Source organism: Jaculus jaculus, chromosome 4 (genome assembly GCF_020740685.1).
Source record: "Jaculus jaculus isolate mJacJac1 chromosome 4, mJacJac1.mat.Y.cur, whole genome shotgun sequence".
In the NCBI taxonomy this organism is placed as follows: Eukaryota; Metazoa; Chordata; class Mammalia; order Rodentia; family Dipodidae; genus Jaculus; species Jaculus jaculus.
Genome location: NC_059105.1, coordinates 160,904,108 through 160,926,344, shown reverse-complemented (window position 1 = coordinate 160,926,344; position 22,237 = coordinate 160,904,108). Strand labels below are relative to the sequence as shown.

General features: G+C 36.0%; 1 protein-coding gene across 10 annotated transcripts in view; it reads left to right on the top strand.

The window, feature by feature from the left end:
- The window catches only part of Stxbp5l (syntaxin binding protein 5L), a 265,174-nt gene that overhangs the window by 69,589 nt on the left and 173,348 nt on the right, over positions 1–22,237 (top strand). For all 10 annotated transcript variants that reach the window (XM_045147811.1, XM_045147808.1, XM_045147806.1 and 7 more), the window contains exons 6-7: positions 6,607–6,741; positions 11,874–11,937. In XM_045147811.1, coding sequence (XP_045003746.1) covers positions 6,607–6,741; positions 11,874–11,937 — 199 coding nt within the window. The remainder of the gene's footprint in view (positions 1–6,606; positions 6,742–11,873; positions 11,938–22,237) is intronic.

The following is a 22,237-nucleotide window of genomic DNA, read 5'->3' as shown; positions in this document are numbered from 1 at the left end:
TTTGAAAAGAATATTGGCCACCCAGAGGAAATAAAGTCCATCAATAAATTGGACCTTGTGAAGTTAAAAAGCTTCAGTACAGCAAAGGAAACAACCAAGTGAAGAGACAGCTTACATGATGGGAGAAAATCTTTGTCAGCTATATGCCTCACAAGAGGATTAATATCTATAATATGCAAAGAACTCAAAAAACTAAATAATACCTAAGCAGATAACCCAATAGAAAATATCAAAGCATGGTGGGAGGGGATTATAATCCAGAATATATTGTGGATACAAATGGAGGTTGAAAATTTTTAAAAAGTTACAAAAATGAACTAAAGAAGATTTAGAAATGTTCAACATTTTTAGTCATCTGAGAAATGCAAATTAAAATTTCTTTGATAGGCTGGAGAGGTAGCTTAGCAGTTAAGGCACTTGTCTGCAAAGCCTAAGGACCCAGTTTCCATTCCCCAAGATCCACATGAGCCAGATGCACAAGGTGGCACATGCATCATTTGCAGTGGCTTGAGGCCTTGTTGTACCCATTCTCTCTCTTGTCTGCCTCTCTCAAATAAATAAATAAATTCCTTTGCAATTGCTGGGATGGAGAGATTGCTCAGTGCTTAAATGCACTCATTTGCAAAGCCTTATCACCTGGGTTCACTTCCCCAGTGCCCACATAAAGCCAGATACACAAAGTAGCACATGCATCTGGAGTTTGTTTGCTGTGGGCAAGAGACCTTGTTGTGCCCACATTTATTCATTCCCTCTCTTCTTGTAAATAAATAAATATATTATAAATTTGTTTCTTTTCACCTCTAGTAGCATGATTTTCATCCAGAAGACAATGAATAACAAATAATGTCAAGGGTGTGGGGAAAGAACAACCCTTATTCCCTGTTAGTGGAAATGTAAGATGCTATAGCCACTGTGGAAAGCAGTGTGCAGATTTCTCAATGAGCCAAAAATAGACATTTACCATTCATGGGCATATTCCCACATGACTCTGTATTCTACTACAAGGACATTTATTCATCAGAGTTTATTGCTTCAGTCTTCCTAATACCACAGAAATGGGGTCAGCCTAGATGTCCATTCACTGAATCATGGATAATCCATATGTGATATGTATGTACAATGGAATTCCATTCATAAAAATAAAAATTAAATTTGTTGAAAATGGATGAAACTGGAAAATATTTATTTTGATTAGAATAACTCAGGCACAGAAAGACCACCACCAAATGTGCTTTCTCATACGCAGATTCTAGCTGAGCTTATACATATGTGTGTTATTTGGGGGGGAGAGAGTGTATTCATACCTAGGAACTAGAAAGGAGTCTATGACAAAGGGAAAAAATTGAGGCATCAAGGGAGAATGGTAGGGTTGCAGATCTTAAGTCATAGAGGAAATGCCGAGGTTGGAAGGGTTAAAGCAGGATGGGGGTTAGGGAGATGGGTTAGAGGAGAGAGATGAGGGAGGGTTAACCAAAACTAAGTATCTCAATTGATAAAAGATAAATTATAAATGTAACCTATATGGTTGATAATAATTATGCTGAAAATGATAGATATGTTATGGTTCCTATGAAAATAAACTTTCAGTTAATTTGAGAATTTCAGCTAACAGTCTTTTATTAAATTCCATAGCTCAATCAAAAAGAAAAATTAATGACTTATATCTCAAATCAGTGGATTATAACCTGGATTTCAAATGTGACCCTCCACCTCCTTTGTTAGAATAAGGTCTACTTGGAACTTAATTATGTTCATTAAATTTGTATGTTGTATATGATTATATTTTTGTTACTATGGAAAAGTCAAATAGTTATACTAGAAACCACTTGGGATCCAAAGCCCAAAATATATACTATATTTTAGTACTTCACAAAAAAATAGGCGATTGGAAAGTCATTTGTATAATTGCAGAGATTCATTTTACATTTAAGATTTCTTAGGTTACTTTCCAAATTATGGCAGGCAACCAAGTTGATTGAAAGTTTATACTTATTGATTATTGATTCATATTCTATTAGGACTATGAAGGAAAGTTAACTGGATTGTCACTCATATTTTTAATTTTGTCTTTTCTCTAATAATTCCAACTAGATGTGACATTGTTTTTAAATCATGAGATCATTTCTCTTAAGGAAATTTTATTTATTTCATATGATTTAAATTTTTCCACTAAAATTCGTGCCTATCAGCTCTTTCACTTAGATACTGTTAGAGTCATAGTATAGCTCTCTTCTTTTTCCCAACTATTGTGATTTTTATTATTGTCATTACCCTCTTAATTACCCTGTACCTTCTTTTTCACCTTCTTCTTTTCCTTAGGAGACCACACAGCCATATCCCCACTGTTTATATCCTAGCAGTTTATATTCTGTATCCTCAAACTGTATGCCAAAATAAACCCTTCCTCCCTTAAGTTGTTTCCCATAAGGTTTTGGTCACAGAAATGAGAAAGTAAGAAATCCAGAAAAAAATTGTACAGGGAGTGGAGCTATTGCTGAGATAAACTTAAGTAAGTGGCTTATAGGCATTTGGGGCTGTTTTGTGGGAGGAATGCTAAAGAATTTGGGACTATGGGTTAGAAAATCCCTTGAATACTTGGGCAGAGCTTGATTGGGCCATTCTGATGGGAGCGTGAATGAACAGAAGGCTGAGAGAAATGCAGACAGTGGAGGCCCGCTCATGAGGTTTCAGAGGGGAGCCAGAACTCTTATGAGGAACTTGACTAGGGAAATTCATGTGACACAGTGGAAAACAAACAAACAAACAAACAAAACTTCATTCTACTAATGTCCCAAGAATTCCAGTCCATTTGAAAGGTTTATAGAATACAGCACAAGCATACTCATACCCCTTCCTTCACCTATGTCAGTCATCCTAAGTATATTACTCACTGTTATTGAGATTAAGTTTGCACATTTTAAATAGTTATTATAACCATTGCACATCAGTTGGGTGTTAAATAGAAGATGTAATCTTTTTCGTATCAAGGCTCTAATTTCTCTTTAATAAGGATCATAAAGAAGTACTTACTAGTTAGCGGTTCTGTTTCTGTTAGGTTCTTCTTCATATAAGTGATTATTCTTATACTATAAAGTCTGTTTACTTTTGAATTATGTCTCTTCCTTCAGGTTTAATTACTGAAACATGGAAGTTCTCAAACTTGAGAACTCTTGAAATGACTATATGATATTGAAATTTCCTTATGTCCTATTTGTACCTCTAAGATTGCATTTTAGAAAGTGTAATCTCAAATCCTCGTTAAAAAGGGCTTCTTCTTCCTGCTGAAGATTGAATTGAAAATTGTTCCTTCCATTGCTTAGAAGCATGACCATCAGGTTACATACTTTAAAATATTAATATTTCTTGGAAATAGTAACTCTACAGTCTAATAAAACATTGCCAGTATCAAATAGGCTATACATTGATTAGATTGTTAGTTAACTTTGCAATTCCTTATGTTATAGCAGGTCTTCTAGGTTTTTGGATGTAGCATGAATGGTACTTTTACAGGATATTTTGAATAGGTGAATTTTTTTTCCCCTAGGTAGGGTCTCACTGTAGTTCAGGCTGACCTGGAATTCACTATGTAGTCTCAGGGTGGCCTCAAACTCTCGGCAATCCTCCTACCTCTGGCTCCCAAGTGCTGGGATTAAAGGCATGTACTACCATGCCCAGCTTTTCTTTTCTTACATTTTTTTGAGGCAAGCCCAACAGAATGACCTTTTTTTTTTTCTTCGATAGAGAGAGAATTGGCATGCCAGGGCCGCTGGCCACTGTAATCAAACTCTAGTGTACCACCTTGTGTGTATGTGTGAGCTTGCGTGTTTGCATCACCTTGTGCATCTGGCTTGTATGGGATCTGGAGAGTAGAACATGGGTCTGTAGACTTCACAGCAAGCGCCTTAACCACTAAGCCATCTCTCCAGCTCTGAATAGATGAAATTTTCTTTAGAGAGGCAGGCTGATGAAAAACTGAGTGAAATAAGACTGAGAATGTAGATAGGACTGTTGGTTGTTCACTGTTCACTGTTGTATACTATTACCTTCTAAAGTTTCATTTGACAAGCTAGAATAATGTTGGAAATTGATCATTCATGGTTTCTTATTTATTTCAAGTTGTTCTATCTGCCTAGTGCCAAAATTTTGTTCAGCTCTTCTAATAGTTTACTAGCTATTCTTTTAAGTAAATTCCAGGAACTATTATGATGCAATAGCAAGTTCTGCCAAGAGATTAACTATGGATTTAGTCTCTTCTTAAAAGTCACTAAAAATTTTTTTTTTGAAAAGTCACTTAAAAGAGCATAGTTAAACCAAAATGGATAAACTGATGATGATGTGAATAAAAGACTCAATATATAGGAGTAATGTTTGCAGTGGTTATATAACAAGTCAAAGAGCTGGTCAGCGGGCCCAAATGAAGATGAAAATAGAGCAATAAAACTAGAAGAAGTCAGTGGCTCTCCCACAGGTTGGGATGTCATACCTAGAGGCATCGGCCCCCTTCTGAAATATGTGACTGCTGCTCTGACCTTCAGTGCTTTCCTTTTATTACATAAATACCAAGCATCTGAACAAAGTAAATTATTTATACACTCATATGGACATAACTACAACTCCTTTGTGAACTCTGAAATTTACATTTGATATATACCTAATTCACTTTTGAGTTGACTCATCTAAGTAACAATAGAGCGTAGTGGAAAGATGTTAATTTAATGGATTTGCATCATAGTATTACTTCTTACTTGCTGTTGGTCATAGGCAAGTATAAAACACACACAAAAAAAATCAGCCTGTTTTCTTCTTAGTAAAACAAAAATACATAAATATTGTGCAGTGCTGTTTCTAGAATGTCAAATAATGTAGCTAACCTCAGAGGTTAGAATGGTGTTTATCAGGCGGGCTTGGTGGTGCAACCTTTAATCTCAGCACTTGGGAGGTAGAGGTAGGAGGATCATTGTGAGTTCAAGGCCATCCTGAGACTACATAGTGAATTCCAGGTCAGCCTGGATGGACTAGAGTGAGACTCTACCTTAAAAACCAATAAATAAAAGAATAAGGACAGGGAAGATATTGATTAATTGATACTAAGTGACAGATATTAGCAAGGATCTTGGAGTACTATTGCGCAGTACAGTGACTATAAATAACAATTCTGTACTAAAAAAGTTCCCTTTTTGTTGCTGGGTCAAAACATCCAACCTGAAGCAGCTTATGTGAGGAATGAGCTCATTTTGGCTAATAGTTTTGAGGAGTAGCTTCATCATGGCAGGAAGCGCATGGTCGAGCAGGTATTACATACTGTCAGCTTCAGCAAGATAGCTGAGCTCTGAATACCCAGTGGGTTGGACTAATAAACTTCAAGGTCTGCTCCAGCAACACACCTCCTACAAGGCTTCATGTCTCAGAGGTATCACCAGCTGGGGACCAAATGGGAGGCTCAATCACAAACACATGTGGCTATAGGGACAACTTAAAGCCAAACAACCACATGTATGGATTTTTAAAAAAACTAGAAGAGAGCTGGAGAGATGGGTTAGCAATTAAGGTGCTTGCCTGTGAAGCCTCAGAACCCATGTTCAACTCTCCAGGTCCTACATAAGACAGATTCACAAGGTGAAACAAGCACACAAGGTCACAAATGTGCACAAGGTGGCGCTCTGAATTCGACTTCAGTGGCTGGAGGCCCTGGCACACCAATTCTCTCTCTCTCTGACATACTGTCACTCACTCACTCGCTCGTTCTCTCTCTCTCTCTCTCTCTCTCTCTCATAAAATATATATATATAAAGGTAGAAAAAACATTTTGAAAAAGCTTTCTCCATAAACCCCATAAAGCAATGATAACCCTGATTTAAACATTATACAGATACAAACATTGGATGGGGCCCCACTAATATATACATACAAATGTTGTAATTTTATGTTTCAGTTAAATTTGGTTAAAATTACAAACAATGCACATTCATGCCCATACAGTTATTTAATAATGACGTTTTTTTTTTTGAGAGAAAGGGAGAGAATTGGTACGCCCAGGCCTCTAGCCACTGCAGTTGAACTCCTAACTCATCTTGCCACCTTGTACGCATGTGTCACCTTGTGCACTTGGCTTAAGTGGGTTCTGAGGAGTCACATCTGTATCCTTAACCTTCACAACCAAGCACCTTAACTACTCAGCCATCTCTCCAGTCTTTTTTTTCCCCCATAGTAGGGTCTCACTATAGCCCAGGCGGACCTGGAATTCACTATGTAGTCTCAGGGTGGCCTCAAACTCTTGGCGATGCTCCTACCTCTGTCTCCCAAGTGCTGGGATTAAAGAAGGCTGCCACCATGCCCAGCTTGTTTTTTTGTTTTTATAAGAGAAAGAGAAAAAGAGAGAGTAAGCAAGCGAGAGTGAGTCTTTGTTGTTTTTAATGATATGCTGTTATTTTTAATTCTATACCTTCTTACTAATAACTAAATACTAAATACTCTAAATAATATAGTAAATGTTATTTCGACATTTATATGACTATAATTGCATCTAAATGTGGTAATATGTATAAGGAAAAATCACTGAGAAAAATTTAAATTTAGATATTTTAATTGTAATTTTCTTTCTTTCAGAATTACTTACTGTCATCTACCTTTCCAGAGTAAATGGCTTTATGTTGGAACAGAAAGAGGAAACACACATATTGTAAATATTGAGTCATTCATTCTTTCTGGATATGTTATCATGTGGAACAAAGCAATTGAACTGTAAGTTTGAACTTGGATATCATTTTTATTTAACTAAAATGCCTTGTATAGCTATGTAATATATATTTGAATATAGTAATTTGGTAAGTGTATTATTGATTTATAATTTAGTGAAATTGAAGTCAAACAAATCCATAAAAATTTAAAAATAGGTATAGTAGTATTACTGTGTGTTAATTTTTGGTTTTTCAAAGACTAACTAATTGTCTAATTTATAGACTGTCATGATAAAATAGTATACTAATTATACATGGAAATCATAATCAACTTAAGTGTAACCACAATGAGGACATACTGTTTTATAAAAAATTAATCATCATTTATGTACGTACATATTAGTCTGGGTTCTCTAGATGAACATAGCTCTCATATGACAAAGAAAATTTATTAGACTGTTTTACACGATATGGGCAGGGCAGTCCAACGGTGGCTATCTGTTAGGCTGAGAACATGGTAGCTGCTTAGTCTGTGAGGCTGGATTCCTTGGTAGTCCCAAATTGACACTGAAAGCCTTGAGGATTCTGAAGAATGACTAAAGAGATGAGGACAACAGTGTTTTGGGCAGAGAGAGCAGAATGTCCAAATGAAGGAATATGAGAGAATTTCCTGTTTAAAGATAGATAAAACTGAGGAGATTACCAGTGTTTGTAATATGAACATTCTTTTAAGCCCAAATGAGCAGTTTGAACTTCTGACTGATAGTAAGCTAGGTTTTCAAGTCATATTTGATTTGATTAATTTTTATTTTTTAAAGACTACCTTGAAAGCAAGTATGGAGAAATAATTGGAGAGAAGAGCATGCATTTCTGGTTAAAATAAAGTTTTTATGGTATTTATAACTTGGAAATAACCTAACATTAAAAATATTTAGAAGTTATAAAAAAAGTAAAAAGAATTGGGAAAACTATTAATGACATTCAGGTGTTTGTCTTCAGCTATTGTTTAAAATGTTAACTTGGCATGGAGAGGTGGCTCACTGATTTAAAGGGGCCTGCTTGCAAAGCCTGATGACTTGAATTTGATTTCCCCAGTATCCACATAAGGGCAAACACATCTGGAGTTTGTTTTTGGTGGCAAAAGGCCATGTGAGCCCATTTGCATTCTCTCTCTCTTCCCAAATAAACAATAATATATTCCTTTACTTATTTTTTCTCAATTTTAACATTTTCCATGATTATAAAAAGTATCCCATGGTAATACCCTCCCTCCCCCTTCACTTTCGTCTTTGAAATTCCATTCTTCATCATATCCCCTCCCCATCTCAATCAGTCTCTCTCTTATTTTGATGTCATGATCTTTTCTTCCTCTTATGCTGGTCTTGTGTAGGTAGTGTCAGGCACTATGAGGTCATGGATATCCAGGCCATTTTATGTCCATAGGGAGCACATTGTAAGGAGTCCTACCCTTCCTTTGGCTCTTACATTCTTTCCGCCACCTCTTGCGCATTAGACCCTGAGCCGTGGAAGGTGTGATAGAGATGATACTCAGTACTCCAGTCACTTCTTTCCAGCACTATGATACCTTCTGAGTCATCCCAAAGTCACTGCCATCTGAAAAGAGAAGATTCTCTATCCAAAGTGAGAGTAGCGTTAATATAAGGGTATATATATTAAGAGAAGTGCTTGCTGGGCAGTTTGATAAACATAGTTTATATATTTTTCCAGACATCAGCAGATGTTACACACCTAGGGCTCATGACAACCCCTGTTTTAAGTTTTCAGTATCAGGGATGTGTACTATATTCCTTTAAAATGTAATTTAGTGAGGGAGAGGAAGACATTGAGTAGGTTTGGAGCAAAACTATGAATTCAATTTTAGGTTGAGTTATAGATATTTAGAACATTTAAATGGAGTTGATATGGGTAAATAGTAGGAGGTGGCATATATGGATCTGAAGCTAATGAGAGACATCAGAAAATACATTGTTGCAGAAACCATGAGAATGAAGTTTTACATGAAGAATCTGTAGGGAAGTAGCAAACTTTAGTGCTCACTGAACCAATTATGATTCAGAGATATATTTATTTGGCCACCAGAATATTTAAGTATGATGTGAGTTGTTTTTGTATTTTTGTTTAAAATATATAAAAGTTCTGAACTAGGTTTTTGTCTTTCTTGGCCTGGGTTACCTCACTTAGCATAATCATTTTTTAGTTATATCCATTTTCCTGCAAATTGTCTACCTTCAATTTTTTGTTTATAGGTGAGTAAAATTCCATTGAGGATATGTACCACATTTTTGTCAGTTGATGAACATCTAGTTTGATTCTATTTCCTAGATACTGTGAATAGAGAAACAATGAACATGGGTGTACTAGTAACTTTGTTGTAGGGTACAGAGTCCTTTGGATATTATGACCAGGAGTGGTGTAGCTGGGTAATATGGGATTCCTATTTGTAGCTTTTTGAGAAACCCCCAAACTGATTTCCATAGTGGCTGAAATTTTTTACACTCCAGTGAACAATGAATAATGGTTCCTCTTTTCCCCACACCCTTTCTAGCATTTATTGTCATTTATTTTCTTGATGATAGCATTATTCAAGGAGTGAGATAAAAATCTCTAAGTGGTTTTAAATTGCATATCTCTAATGGCTATATTTGTGTTTCTTCTTTTGATCACAGTCTGTTCATTTCATTAACCCATTTATTGATTGGCAGATTTTTTACTGTTTAATTATCACAGTTCTTTATATATTCAAGATAGCAGTCTCTATCCAAGGAATAACTGGGAATGATTTCTTCCATTCTTTAGGCTTTCTCTTCACCCTGCTTATACTTTCAGTTGCTGTGAAGAATTCCATTTGTTGAGAGTATTTATGTTTTTGGAGTTCTGTTCAAAAAGTTCTTACCTATGCCTATAACTTCCAGTGTATACCTTGTGTTTTCCTTGAGTCATTTTGTTGTTTCTGGTTTTAAATTAAGATCTTTAATCCATTTTGAATTGACCATTGTGTAGGATTAGATATGTGGATCTAACTTCATGTTTGTACTCCATGTACCTTAAGGTTTGGTCTCTTGAAAGTGTCCCAGACTTCTTGGAAGCATTTCTCATGTCCCTTGCTTTTTGTTCCTTGCATATGTCTATGTGCATTATTATCTGGACTTTGTCCCTCATCTCTGAAATTTGTTCTTCTCTGTGATCTTGTCTGTTAGTGATACACTCTGTTGTGATTTTTATTTGATTGATATGTGGTTCCTTTTTTTTCTCAAGTTTTATTAACATTTTCCATGATTATAAAAAGTATCCCATGCTAATACCCTCCCTTCCCCCAATATGTGGTTCCTTTTCAATGTTTTGATATACTTGCTGAATTTTTCCTCTATGTTTTGAGCTTTCTGCTACAATTTGCTAAAAGTTTTGTTCAATTTGGAGATTGCCTTGAATGTATTTCCTTAGTTTGTCTGCTTATTTCAGTCTTCTATATGGCCATTGACCCCATTTAGAAGTAGGTTTCTGATGTTTTTTCTGTGACATTTCCCCTATTTTCTTGATTATATCTTTGGTTATAGGGGAGTTGGAAGTCTGGCAATGGATTGTAATGGGTTTCCCCTTCAAATTCTTTGTGTTTCTTTGTTGTGATTTTCATATCTGTTCCAGATTTAAACTTCTCCCATTTCCAGTATTAACTGATAGTTTATTTCATTTCCATTAGTAATTGCTTTTCTTGTAACTACTTTAGGCAGAATCATAGTTGTGCTCCCCACTTACCTGCTTATGCCTAGCAGTAGAAGACCCTTTTGTATTTCACTGTGATTCTTGGTGAAGTTTACTTGTAGAGGATTCATGTTGGTTACGTGTGGGGCTAGAGCCCAAGGTGGGCCTTGGTCTTAGAGCACCACTCTATCTTGGTGATTTCTTGAGTACTGATTGTCATCTCCAATGTGGCTGGGTTAGCTAGTGTTGGGGTCTGCTCCTTCTTGGCACTTGTTGACATCTTTTTTGCAGCCAGGTTGGGGGGGGGGGTTGATGTCTGTTTCTACTCAGTGCAGGCTAGGTAGGCTACCAGGCAGGGCTGCTTCTGCTGCTTGCTGGCTGACATCTTCCGTGCAGAGGGGTGAGGTTAGGTGTTCCTGTTGGGCGTTGATTAACATTTCCTACACAGCTAGGTGGAATGGGGAGTTGGGCTTGCTTTTCATGTATATAATTTCTAGTCCATACAGTTGTTCTGTAAATATATTGGTCCTGTTCATTTTTAGATTGATTTTTAGATGAGAAAATGTGAAATGAATCCACTGACAAAAATTCATCAATGTCTAATAAATCTATATTCCTGTGGGTCACTCTTAGAAATCAATGTAAGATGAGAATAGAATTAATTATCACTTTTATCTGATTCAAAATAACTTCTATTGTTTTGTGCAGAATCTTTTATTGTTTTCATGCTTGCTTAAGAAATAAACCAAAACCTTCTCAGAATCATAATAAGATAAGCCTGACACAATTAGATTGTTAAGAAGAAATATTTCACTGGTCATGTTACATCATATTATGTTTAACCATGACATAATTATACTTAACAATATGCTAAATTGGATATTACAAAATAAGCATACCACATATATTAGAGTCACATAAATTTAAAGTTAGATCAGCAAAGTGTGTTTAGAGGAGGATATTAGATACATAATTATTTGTTACTGATTGTGCTAAAAAAGCAGGTAAATGAGAAACTAAAAGTGAACTTGTTTTCTGTAAAACAGCTATCACTAGATAGCCAATAGAGTAAGTTTCTTTATAAATCAAAGGTTCCATTGTACTTCCTTTGAGAGGCAAAATTCAGAGGAAATTTTATGTCAAACAAAATCTTAAATCATTAACATACTTTTCATTTTGTTGATAACAGGTCATTGCTGTGTCTTATTATACAAAGTTTTATAAGTAATACTATATTAAACTATTCAGGGACTCATATGTGACAGCAAACAAATAACAAAGTATCTCATTCTTAATGAAGACCTGATTTTTAAAAAATCAGAATAGATTTACAGGGGGAAGAAAAGTAATAAAACCAAAAATTCAGGTAATCTGAGCTTAACTCTAGAATATCAGGAGTTTACTACAGTGTAATCCATTGTTTGTGTTCATCTATAACCTTTAGTTTTTAATTACCATTTTTAATTGATTCAACAGGTCCACCAAGACTCATCCAGGTCCAGTTGTCCATTTAAGTGATAGCCCTAGAGACGAAGGGAAAGTAAGTATTATATTGCTATTATTCTTTGATTTTCCTCATTCCATAAAAAAGTACATTTCTTACTGTTATTTTATATCCATTATTTAGCTCAGTTTGTAACATGCAGTCATATCTAAAAATGAAATATAAAATAAATGAATTACTCATGCTAATAATAGTCTCTAAATTTTTTGTTTTGTTTTCTTGTGTTCCACCCCCCCCCCCTTGTTCTTTTTCTCCTCTTCCTCTTCATCCTGTCAAGTTTTTGGTTTGACTAAAGCTGAATTTGATATTTGATTCTGAGATTTTGAGAAAGTAACATATAAAACAGCTTGCACTTTCAGATATTCTATGATTCTATTTAATAATAAGGTAACCTATGTCACCAATAATGTATCTCTGTTATTCAGTTTGGATATCAATAAATGATCGATATTCAGTAATATATATTATACAATTTTGATTTTATAAGTGTGTACTATTATAGGTAATGTTACTTGTGATGGTTACATTTTATTGTCACCTTAATTGCATTAAAAGGTTAATGATGGGATGGAGAGATGGCTTAGTGTTTGAGGCACTTGCCTGCCAAGCCTAATGGCCTGAGTTTGATTCCCAGTACCCACATAAAGCAAGATGCATAAAGTGGCTTACACATCTGGATATTGTTTGCAGTAGCTGGAGACCCGGGCATGCTCATTTTATGTCTTTCTTCTCTCTACTCTTTGCTTGCAAATGAGTAATTTTTAAAAAATTTATTTTTATTTATTTATTAGAGACAAAGAGAGGGGTGGGAGGGAGAGAGAGTGTGTGTGTGAAAATGGGCATGCCAGGGCCTCTAGCCACTGCAAACGAACTCCAGATGCATGCACCACCTTGTGCATCTGGCTTACATGGGACCTGGAGAATCAAACCTGGGTCCTTAGACTTCACAGGCAAGTGCCTTAACCACTAAGCCACTTCTCCAGCCCAATAATAATATATTTTTTTCTTTTTTCTTTTTAAATTATTTATTTATTTATTTGAGAGCGACAGACACAGAGAGAAAGACAGATAGAGGGAGAGAGAGAGAATGGGCACACCAGGGCTTCCAGCCTCTGCAAACGAACTCCAGATGCGTGCGCCCCCTTGTGCATCTGGCTAATGTGGGACCTGGGGAACCGAGCCCCGAACTGGGGTCCTTAGGCTTCACAGGCAAGCGCTTAACCGCTAAGCCATCTCTCCACCCCAATAATATATTTTTTAAAAGGTTAGTGAAACACACCTATGGTCCTATCTGTGATGAAGTTTCTAGAGAGTTAGATCATGATGGTTCTAACTTGATAAATAGATTAATCCTTGATAGATTCATAATATTATAGCATTATTGGAAGATGGTAAAAGGCAGGAGATGGAGCCTCATTGGAAGAAGTAGCCACTGTGAGTGTGCCCTTGGGGATCCTTTTCCTCTTGGCCCTTTATGTGCCTTCTCTGTGTCCTTGATCCTTTATAGCATGGACACTTCTGCTCATCTTTACCATGATGAGCTGACTCCTCTTAAACTAATCCATAATAAATCTTTCCCCCTTCAGTTACTCTGTCAGGCATTTTGGCCATAGCTATGCAAAAGAATCCAACACACTATCAGGTTACAGAAACAATTCTAATTCATCTTGATTATTTCATAATTTGTCTTTGATGATTAAAAAATTAAATTTAGTAATACGAAAATAATCTAAAATTGCATAAATATTACTTCAAATATATAATTTTTACTAGGAACTTTTGGAAAATAAATTATTTACTGTAGGTTCATCCTAGTTTATTTAAATTTTTTTGCATGTGTATGTAGAGCATGTGTGTATGTGTAAGTTTGTATGTATGTTTATATGTGTATAGGTGCATAAGCATATGTGTATGTGTATGTGGAGGCTAGAGGTTGATGCTGCATATCTTCCTTGGTCACTCATCCCCTTATTTACTGAGTCACAGTTCACTTGAAGCCCAGAGCTCACTGATTTGGCTATACTCACTAGTCAGCTTGCCCTAAGTATCCCCTGTATCAGCCTCCTATGTGCTTGGATTAGAGGTGGGCTGCCATGCCCACCTGGCATTTACATCGGTTCTGAGGATCCAAACTCCAATACTCATGCTTTATCAACAAGCACTTTATCCACTTAGCCATCTCCCAAGCCCTCTTGTTTACTTGTAAAGGATAGAAATTGAGGTAGTCTAACAAAGTCCAACTTACAAGATAAGTTCACTTAATAGAAAAATGTTGGATTCTTCTAACTGATCCATAAATATGATGTAATTCCAATTAAGTGTTATCAGAATTTATTTACTATTGAAAAATTCAAAAGGTCTTAATATTAACCAAAAAAGAGAATATACAAGATTAGTCAGAACATTTTTTAATATTTTATTTTTATTTATTTATTTATGAGAGAGAGAGAGGGAGGGAGAGAATGGGTATTCCAAGTCCTCTAACCACTGTAAACAAATTTTAGAAGCATGTGCCACCATATGCATCTGGCTTACATGGGTTCTGGGGAGTTTAACCTGGATCCTTAAGCTTCTCAGGCAAGCACCTTAACCACTAAGCCATATCTTTAGCCCCAGAACATTTTTTGAAAAAGAAATACAGTGATTTTAGTACAAGAGCATAGAAGAAGACAAATAAATCTAAATAGATATTCCTGAAATGGTTCATACGCTTCAATGAATTTTGTATACTATAGAGAAATACTTTAGGATGTAATTAGCTTATTAAATAAATGATGTTAGACATTTGGCTATCCATTTTGGGAAAAAAAAGAGCAACTTTCCCACCTTAGACTATTCACAGTAGAAAATAGAAAGTATTTGAAGGAATTTGTGTGATACGGTTTTCTATTATTGAGTAGAGACACCTTTATATATAATATAAGCCTAAAATATTAAGTATACATGTTAAGAAACAAGCAACAAAATGGGTTTGGAAGGGTGATAGAGTTTCCATTTAAGGCTGATTCAGTAATTACTCTCAGCACTTTGATGAGTCTTGAGGCTTCCCAGTAATCATTGCACACTACAAAAAGAAGCCTCTCTGACCAAAGCTGAGGGAAGCGCTAATATGCAAACATAAACATAGATATTTAGAAGGCAGTTTGACCAGCTCATGTCTATTTAGCAAAATAGAAGTAGCAGTGTTCCCCCTTAGGACCTGTGGCCTTCCTAGCTGTGGACTTTTGACTAGTTACAGCACTAAGCATGAATTCTGTCTTGTGAAGCCAGCCTCAAATCCAATCAGAAAGCAGTTGGTAAACCCCGTAAGTCATGCCACTATTACCCCAGTGGGCACATCTTGTCTGGCTGGTTAGTTGTAGCATGTAGGGTTCACATGGGTGGTAAGACTACATTGAGTAAGACTGTTCATGACTTTTCTCACCCAGCAATGTATATAGCACCTTTGGTACTATGAAAGCTAGTATCAGGGAAGAGACGTCCAGCTCACTTCTAGTTTAGTTTCTCCGTGTACTTGAACTGAAGCAAGAGATGTCTTTAGCAACAGTCTTACCATCAAGTTAGAGGTCTCAGGAGACTCTTTTGCCAATAGCAGGGAGGTATCATATCACTGGCACTAGATATTTTGTTTAGTAGCCTATGTTGGCCAGAACCTAGTACAGTGTTGAATGTAAATGGTTTTAGTGGGAATTTTGTTTAGTTTTCAGCCTCAAAGGAAATGCCTCAAAGACTTCAGCATTAAAATGTTGCCACATTTATTTCGTTGATTGCTTTGATGAACATCAAATGTATCCTCTTGAGGTTGAGGATTTAGTTAACAAGTGGAGGCTCTACATTTGGTTCTGAGCATAGAAAAGAAAGATGTTCCCATGTGTTTTTAATATCCTAAGTTTCAGATTATGAATGCTATAGAATTTTATTAGATAGGTTTCTACATATATTAAGATGATTATTCCCAATTTTTAGATTTTTTGAAATATATTAACACATCTACATAATGTATACATAAAATTAGATTTTTTATTTCAACGTTTTTATATTTCTGGCACAAATTTAACTTGGAAGAAGAAAGCTTCCCTTGGAGGCTTGCAGGTGAAATGAAAGAAGGAAAAAGGACTGACATGAGGGAGCCTGCAGAAACTAGACTTGGTCATGTGAAGTCAGAAGATATGTCATCTTTCCCCAAAACATTTTTCCTAAGGAAATTTCACATTAGTCTTTTACTGAGAGATTCTTATGTAGGATGTGGTAATGAGTTTTGTCTTTTGAGATTCTTCCAGCTTTGCCTCCACTTGGCTACATACTTCGTTTTAGGTTTGGTGGGGTTATTAATACATGTTCTACTTCCTGAAGTTCAATAGCTATGCCCAGCATCTACAACTCCTTCCTAATTCTGTGTTCAGAAGGTGGGTTACAACATAAGGTATGCCACCTAGCTTCCCTAACAGTTGCCAAAGGCTCAACTGACACGACTCTGATGTGAAAGGATGTTCTATAACCAGTGTCAGACAAGAGATAGGAAATAATTCATCCTTCCTTCCTCCCTTTGACTGAATTGCTCTGAGTTATGATTCACTTAAATTACTCCAGGCATGCTATGTGTGATGATGAAATAGTTGCTAAGTGACTGTCAGTATGTCTCTTCTGCTTCTTTCCATGAAACAATGGCTCCTGTGATAAGAAATGTTTTTGCTTTTACTTCTTTGCTTCACTTTCTCTTTCCTTTAATATTGCAATCCAGAGATTGTACTTTTTCATGAAGCATTATCATATGAGCCTTGTTTCTACAAAATTGTGGTTCAGATAAAGAGTAAGTCACAATAATTCAATAGCAGAGATTAACACCTTCAGCCCATAAGCCAACTCTGGTATGTTGCCTGTTTTTATAAAATCTCTTATTAGAAGAGTCATTTCATTCATTAAAATATTGCCAAGGGCTGCTTCCTTACCTTAAGAACAAAGCTGAGCATTTGTGACTATGTGATCTGCATTGCCTAAAATGTTTACTATCTGGTCCTTTACATAAAAAAGCTTTTCTGACTCATGTTCTACACTGTTGACTCTCAGGATATGATTTTGGAGTTGAATTATTCTCTTTCTAAGATCAATGAACTTGTTGAAGTTTCCACATGGAGTGATGTTAAACTCTGTCATACAGTAACATCACAATCACCTGAATATTTCCTTGTGATTAATTGGGATGAGGGGCTGCTGGAAAGATAAGACAATGAGAGATTAAGTGCTTGTGCTTAACTGATAAGTGGTGATGATAATTATTAATGATACTGATAGGAAGTAGCTTACTTTGATGTGACTTGGTTTGGCATTATATTACTGGCATAACTTATCACAAATTTAGTGTCTTAAAACAAAAAAGCTTTATTACAATTATGTAAGTTCTAAATCTAACACGTCTTATTGAGCTATATCAGGTATTGGTAAGGTGGCATTCCTTTAGATAATTCTAGGAAAAAAAATCTCTCTCTTGCCTTTTTAGAAGCTTCACACATTTCTAGGTTTGTACCTCTCTTATGTTTTCAGAGCCCACAGTGACACATCTACCTAACTCTTTGTCCATAGCAGCAAACTCTGACCCTATCTGGGAAACATCCTCCATTCTTAGTGACTCTTGTGACTAGTTTAGTTCCATCTAGATATTCTAAGATAATTTGTCAACATCTAATCTTACATATTGCACATCTTTTTTTGTCATGTGAAGGACTCTTTGGTCTGAGGATCAGACCCAGGCTTTGTGTATGTTTAGCCCATTTAGCATGTGGCTTCACCACTGAGCCCATACACATAGTCATTAGGAATATATTTGAAACATTCAAAAATTAAGATGTTGACATGTTTTTTGGTCAGGTTTTTATTCTGTTTATATTATTCAGGAAGGTAAATACTAATTTGCCTCATCCCAGAGGCATTTAAAACTACTACCTTAAAGTAATTGTTGCTGCTTATATCTCTAGAATAAACTTTGCTAAAACTAAGCTCAGGAACTATTTATAAGGGAAACAAGATAAATTGTTTTGATTAATTGCATTTGTTAGTCAGATCTATGATTAGGAAAGAGCATAGCTCCAGTATCTGGTATATTAGTTTCTTAGAGCTGTCATAACAAATTACCAAAGATTTAATGACTTATATAATAAATATTCATTTTTTTCACATTTTTCACAGTTGTAAACTTCAACTTCTGCCTCTATCTTCATATGACCATCTTTTCTGTGACTCTGTTTTGTCTCCTTGTCTTATAAGGATATGATTATTTGATTTTGGATTGGACCCACCCTAAGTCCTGGATGAGTTTAGCTCAAGGTTCCTAAGCAATTACATATGCAGAAGACCCTGTTTCAAAACAAGGTTATATTTAGAGGTTCTTGATAGATGTGATTTTTAAAAATTTTTTTGTTCATTTTTATTTATTTATTTGAGAGCGACAGACACAGACAGAAAGAGGCAGGTAGAAAGAGATAATGGGTGCACCAGGGCCTCCAACTACTGCAAACAAACTCCAGATGTGTGCGCCCCCTTATGCATCTGGCTAATGTGAGAGAATCGGGCCTTGAACCAGGGTCCTTAGGCTTCAGAGGCAAGTGCTTAACTGCTAAGCCATCTCTCCAGCCCTAGATATGATTTTCTGAACATACTTTTCAAACGCTATAACTAGGATAGGAAAATTTATAAAGCTAAAACTGAGAAAACTGTAGTTCTTTGAGCCCCTTGTAATTTCCATAAACTTGTCTGATGAGTACAATTACTACTTCACTATTTCTTTGGGAAAATAGTTTCTCTCTTCTAGGAGACTGTGTAATGACCTAACTTAAGACACTTGCTTTGGATGGTAACATTTTTATTCATAATATCTCCAGGAATATCATTACTTCAGGCTAATAACCAGATCAGAACAGACCTTACTACAGTTTAACATAGAGACATATTAAGTCTTGTGCTATGAAGAAATAGACTACACATGAAGGAAATAGAATATTCATCAATGAAACCAAGAACTTGATGCTGTCAGTCACTGAGGGAATGTGTTTGGATGTGGTTTTTAAGATTGAACATGGGGACTATATTGAGGACAGTTTATTTACATAGAGTACTCACCCATTGGGACTTAATACTTTGGCAAAGACATTTGGATCTGGTCATGGTAATTTGCTAGGGTGGCCCTTTGTACTTTCATTCAACAAAGACATATGACTAGAGATACTAAAGCCTTTTGGTGTGGTATTAAAGAAGGAATAACAACATTCAGGAGTTGAGAATGTTAAAATGAAATTGTGTTTGCACAAGTTAGCTTCTGATTGCTCTTCAAGAGGCTTCTAAGGACACTGTCCATACTTAGTATTCTGGAAAGACAGTAACATATTTGAAAACATGGGTAGTGGCTATCCTTTTTAGGCTTTTGTTTATGGTAGGAGATGATGGCAGAGAGCCAGTCTCCATAATATCCATGAAGATAAGATAACATATGTTGGTAGAGGCCAAGTGACAATATTTAACCATTTGGCAATATGAACGTAAATTACAATAACAAGCAACAAGGCTGGAGTGGCAATGTAGGAATCTATGCTAATAACTTATATATCATGATGTTTCTGGAAGCAAAATTAGGTGGGTAGCTGATCAGGATGTTCTTTGATTTGCATGAGGAGAAAGAAAAGGACCAAGAGTAGTGTAACTCTTGCTATTTGCCATCAAGATATAAAAATCACAGTATCATCAGCTAAGTTCACATATCTAGACCATAGTGATTAAAATGGAATACAGTTGCCTTTGAAGATTATGAAATGTCTGTATAAGCATATATAGTAATTACAGAAATATTTATGTTATTTTTCAGGACAGGTACTTATATGATTAGAGCAAGCATTGATACTGATAAATTTCAACAGTATTGTGACCGTGCAGTTAGTAGCAAGTTGTATGAAACTAAGTAACCAGAATGGAAATGGGCTTTTGGCCCAAGATTAAGCTTCCAGTAGATCCATTTGGTACAAACTCTACACCCAGTTTTTTTTATGAATATAATGTATAATTTTAGAAGATATGCTTAGTATTTAGAATAATGCTCATTTTTTTTCCTGACACCATAATTAGGGGCATAGTAGGAATAGTCTGGAAGTTCTTGAAACTATCTCCATTTGTCAAATTGTTAGCAGCAACAAAGCTGCATCTCCGAAGGGGTAGCAGAGATTAAAACAGTTAGATTTTAATGATGCACTGTAGTGACCATTGATACACCCTTGTTGAATTCCATTATGTAGGTTCTGAAACACAACAAGATGTAGCCCAAAGAATTAAAAAGACAGCAAGTTGAGCTGGTAAAGAACATTGTTTATCTCCACTGCTCAGCACAGAGATAACAGAAAAATTTCTCATCTTGGTCTTTGAGTTAGAAGTTGATTTGTGTGTTCAGTATCCTTATTTCTTTGGTGAAACCTATAAAAGTAGTTTATGTCTCACTGAAATTTAATTTCTGTAACCTCAGTCACAATTTGCCTGCCTGGGGACAACTAGAGTGATGGTTTGATCTTTTAGATGCCATAGTGACCCTGTCTGCCTCAGTAGAGTGGTCACATAAAAAAAACCTCAGCTGCCTGCTTATTCATGGGAAGGGAAAGAATCTGTAGAGGACCTCAGTGTCTCTAACCAGGCTGATTGGTAGGGACATCTCCTGTATACAGTTACTGGGGAAGACAAGATGTGTTTGCCTTGTCTAATGCATAAACATTAACAGAAGATAAAGAACAAAGAAGATGTTCCCAGTGATGTTCCAAACAAATGCCCTGAGATAACTTTATTTGATTTACCTGACAATAATTGAAAATAAATCATAAAGATATTCTCTGGGGTCAAGAAACAAAACATGAGGACTGGAGAAATGGCTTGTCAGTTGAGATGCTTGCCTGAGAAGCCTAAGGACCCAGGTTCAATTCCCCAGGACCCACATAAGCCAGATGCACAAGGTGGCACATGTGTCTGGAATTTGTTTACAGTGGCTAAAAGCCCTAGTGTGCCCATTATCTCTCTCTCTCTTTCAAATAAATAAAGTGTTTAACAAAACACAAAATAATGCATGAGCAAAATGAGACTTTTAACAAAGAAAAAATATGTAAAATGCCAAATAGACACCATAAAGCTGACGAAAATAATCCAAAAAATTTATTAAGATGACAGCAGAGTAGATGAAGTAGCAGAAAAGTGTATAAAGCTCAAAGACAGGCCGAGGAGTAAAGGAAAACCGGCAAATAAGTCTGATATTGTTGTCCAACATAAGTATTGTAGGTGTCTTAAGATTCTAGTGCTCCATACAGTGGTGTGGTGGTTTGAGAGTAAAACATCCCCCATAGCCTCATGTGTTATGATGAACCCGCTTATTTAATCCTTGCTGGAGGAGGCATATCCTTGGAGGCAGACCTTGAAGTGTAGCAGTCCAGCCTCACTGAGTATTCATAAGCACATTCTCTTTTTGTTTGTTTGTTTAAATTCTTTGTCTTTTTATTTAGGAAAGTAATTATGTTAAAAATTGTAATTTATATAGATTTTCCAAAGAAAAGATTGACTGTGCTTTTTGAATTAAAAAAAAAGAGAGAGGGTTATATTCCACCATCACTGACTTAACCTTGTGGAAAACAGCACTTCTTAACTAAAAACAGGCCTCAAAAGAAAAGTTGTGGGACATCCAAAGTTGTATTTAGAAAGGTTTTAGGATTGGCTAATTCTGTTATTGTCCTAGTTTTAGCAAAAATAAAGAGTTAGTATCTAAAATGTCTCCAAATTTTATCCAGGTTCAGCAGGCGACACTGAAATTTGAACCTGGGCATGGGGTTGACTGAGCAGACAACAGATTAGCAGCAGTATTTCAAATTGTCTGACTTGCTCTTAGTACACAGAGGAAAGTATACTCTTTCCCAACCTGGCCCACATCACACTTCCAAATCCCTTCTTTCCAGCCACTCTGAAGAAAGCCTTCTCCTCCCTTCCCTTCCCTTTCCCAAGTTGAGCCCCTTTGGATACAAGAATGCTCACCAATTATTATTCATTCTAAATTTAGGATGTATGTGGGTCTCAAGTATCCACTTCCTGCTCCCAAAAGCAAAACTCATAGCCACCACATATGTTTTCTGCCATCTAATGGTCCACTGAGCACTTTGTCCAGAAGGAGACTATCTCTTGGTAGGTGACATTAATTCTGTAACCTGTCTAAGCACAATTTACACAAATAATAGAATGCGCCTATGCACACACGTACACACACACCACTGCCACCAACAAAATGAAAACAAATGAACAAAAACAACTGCCTCCAGATTTGAATGTCTCA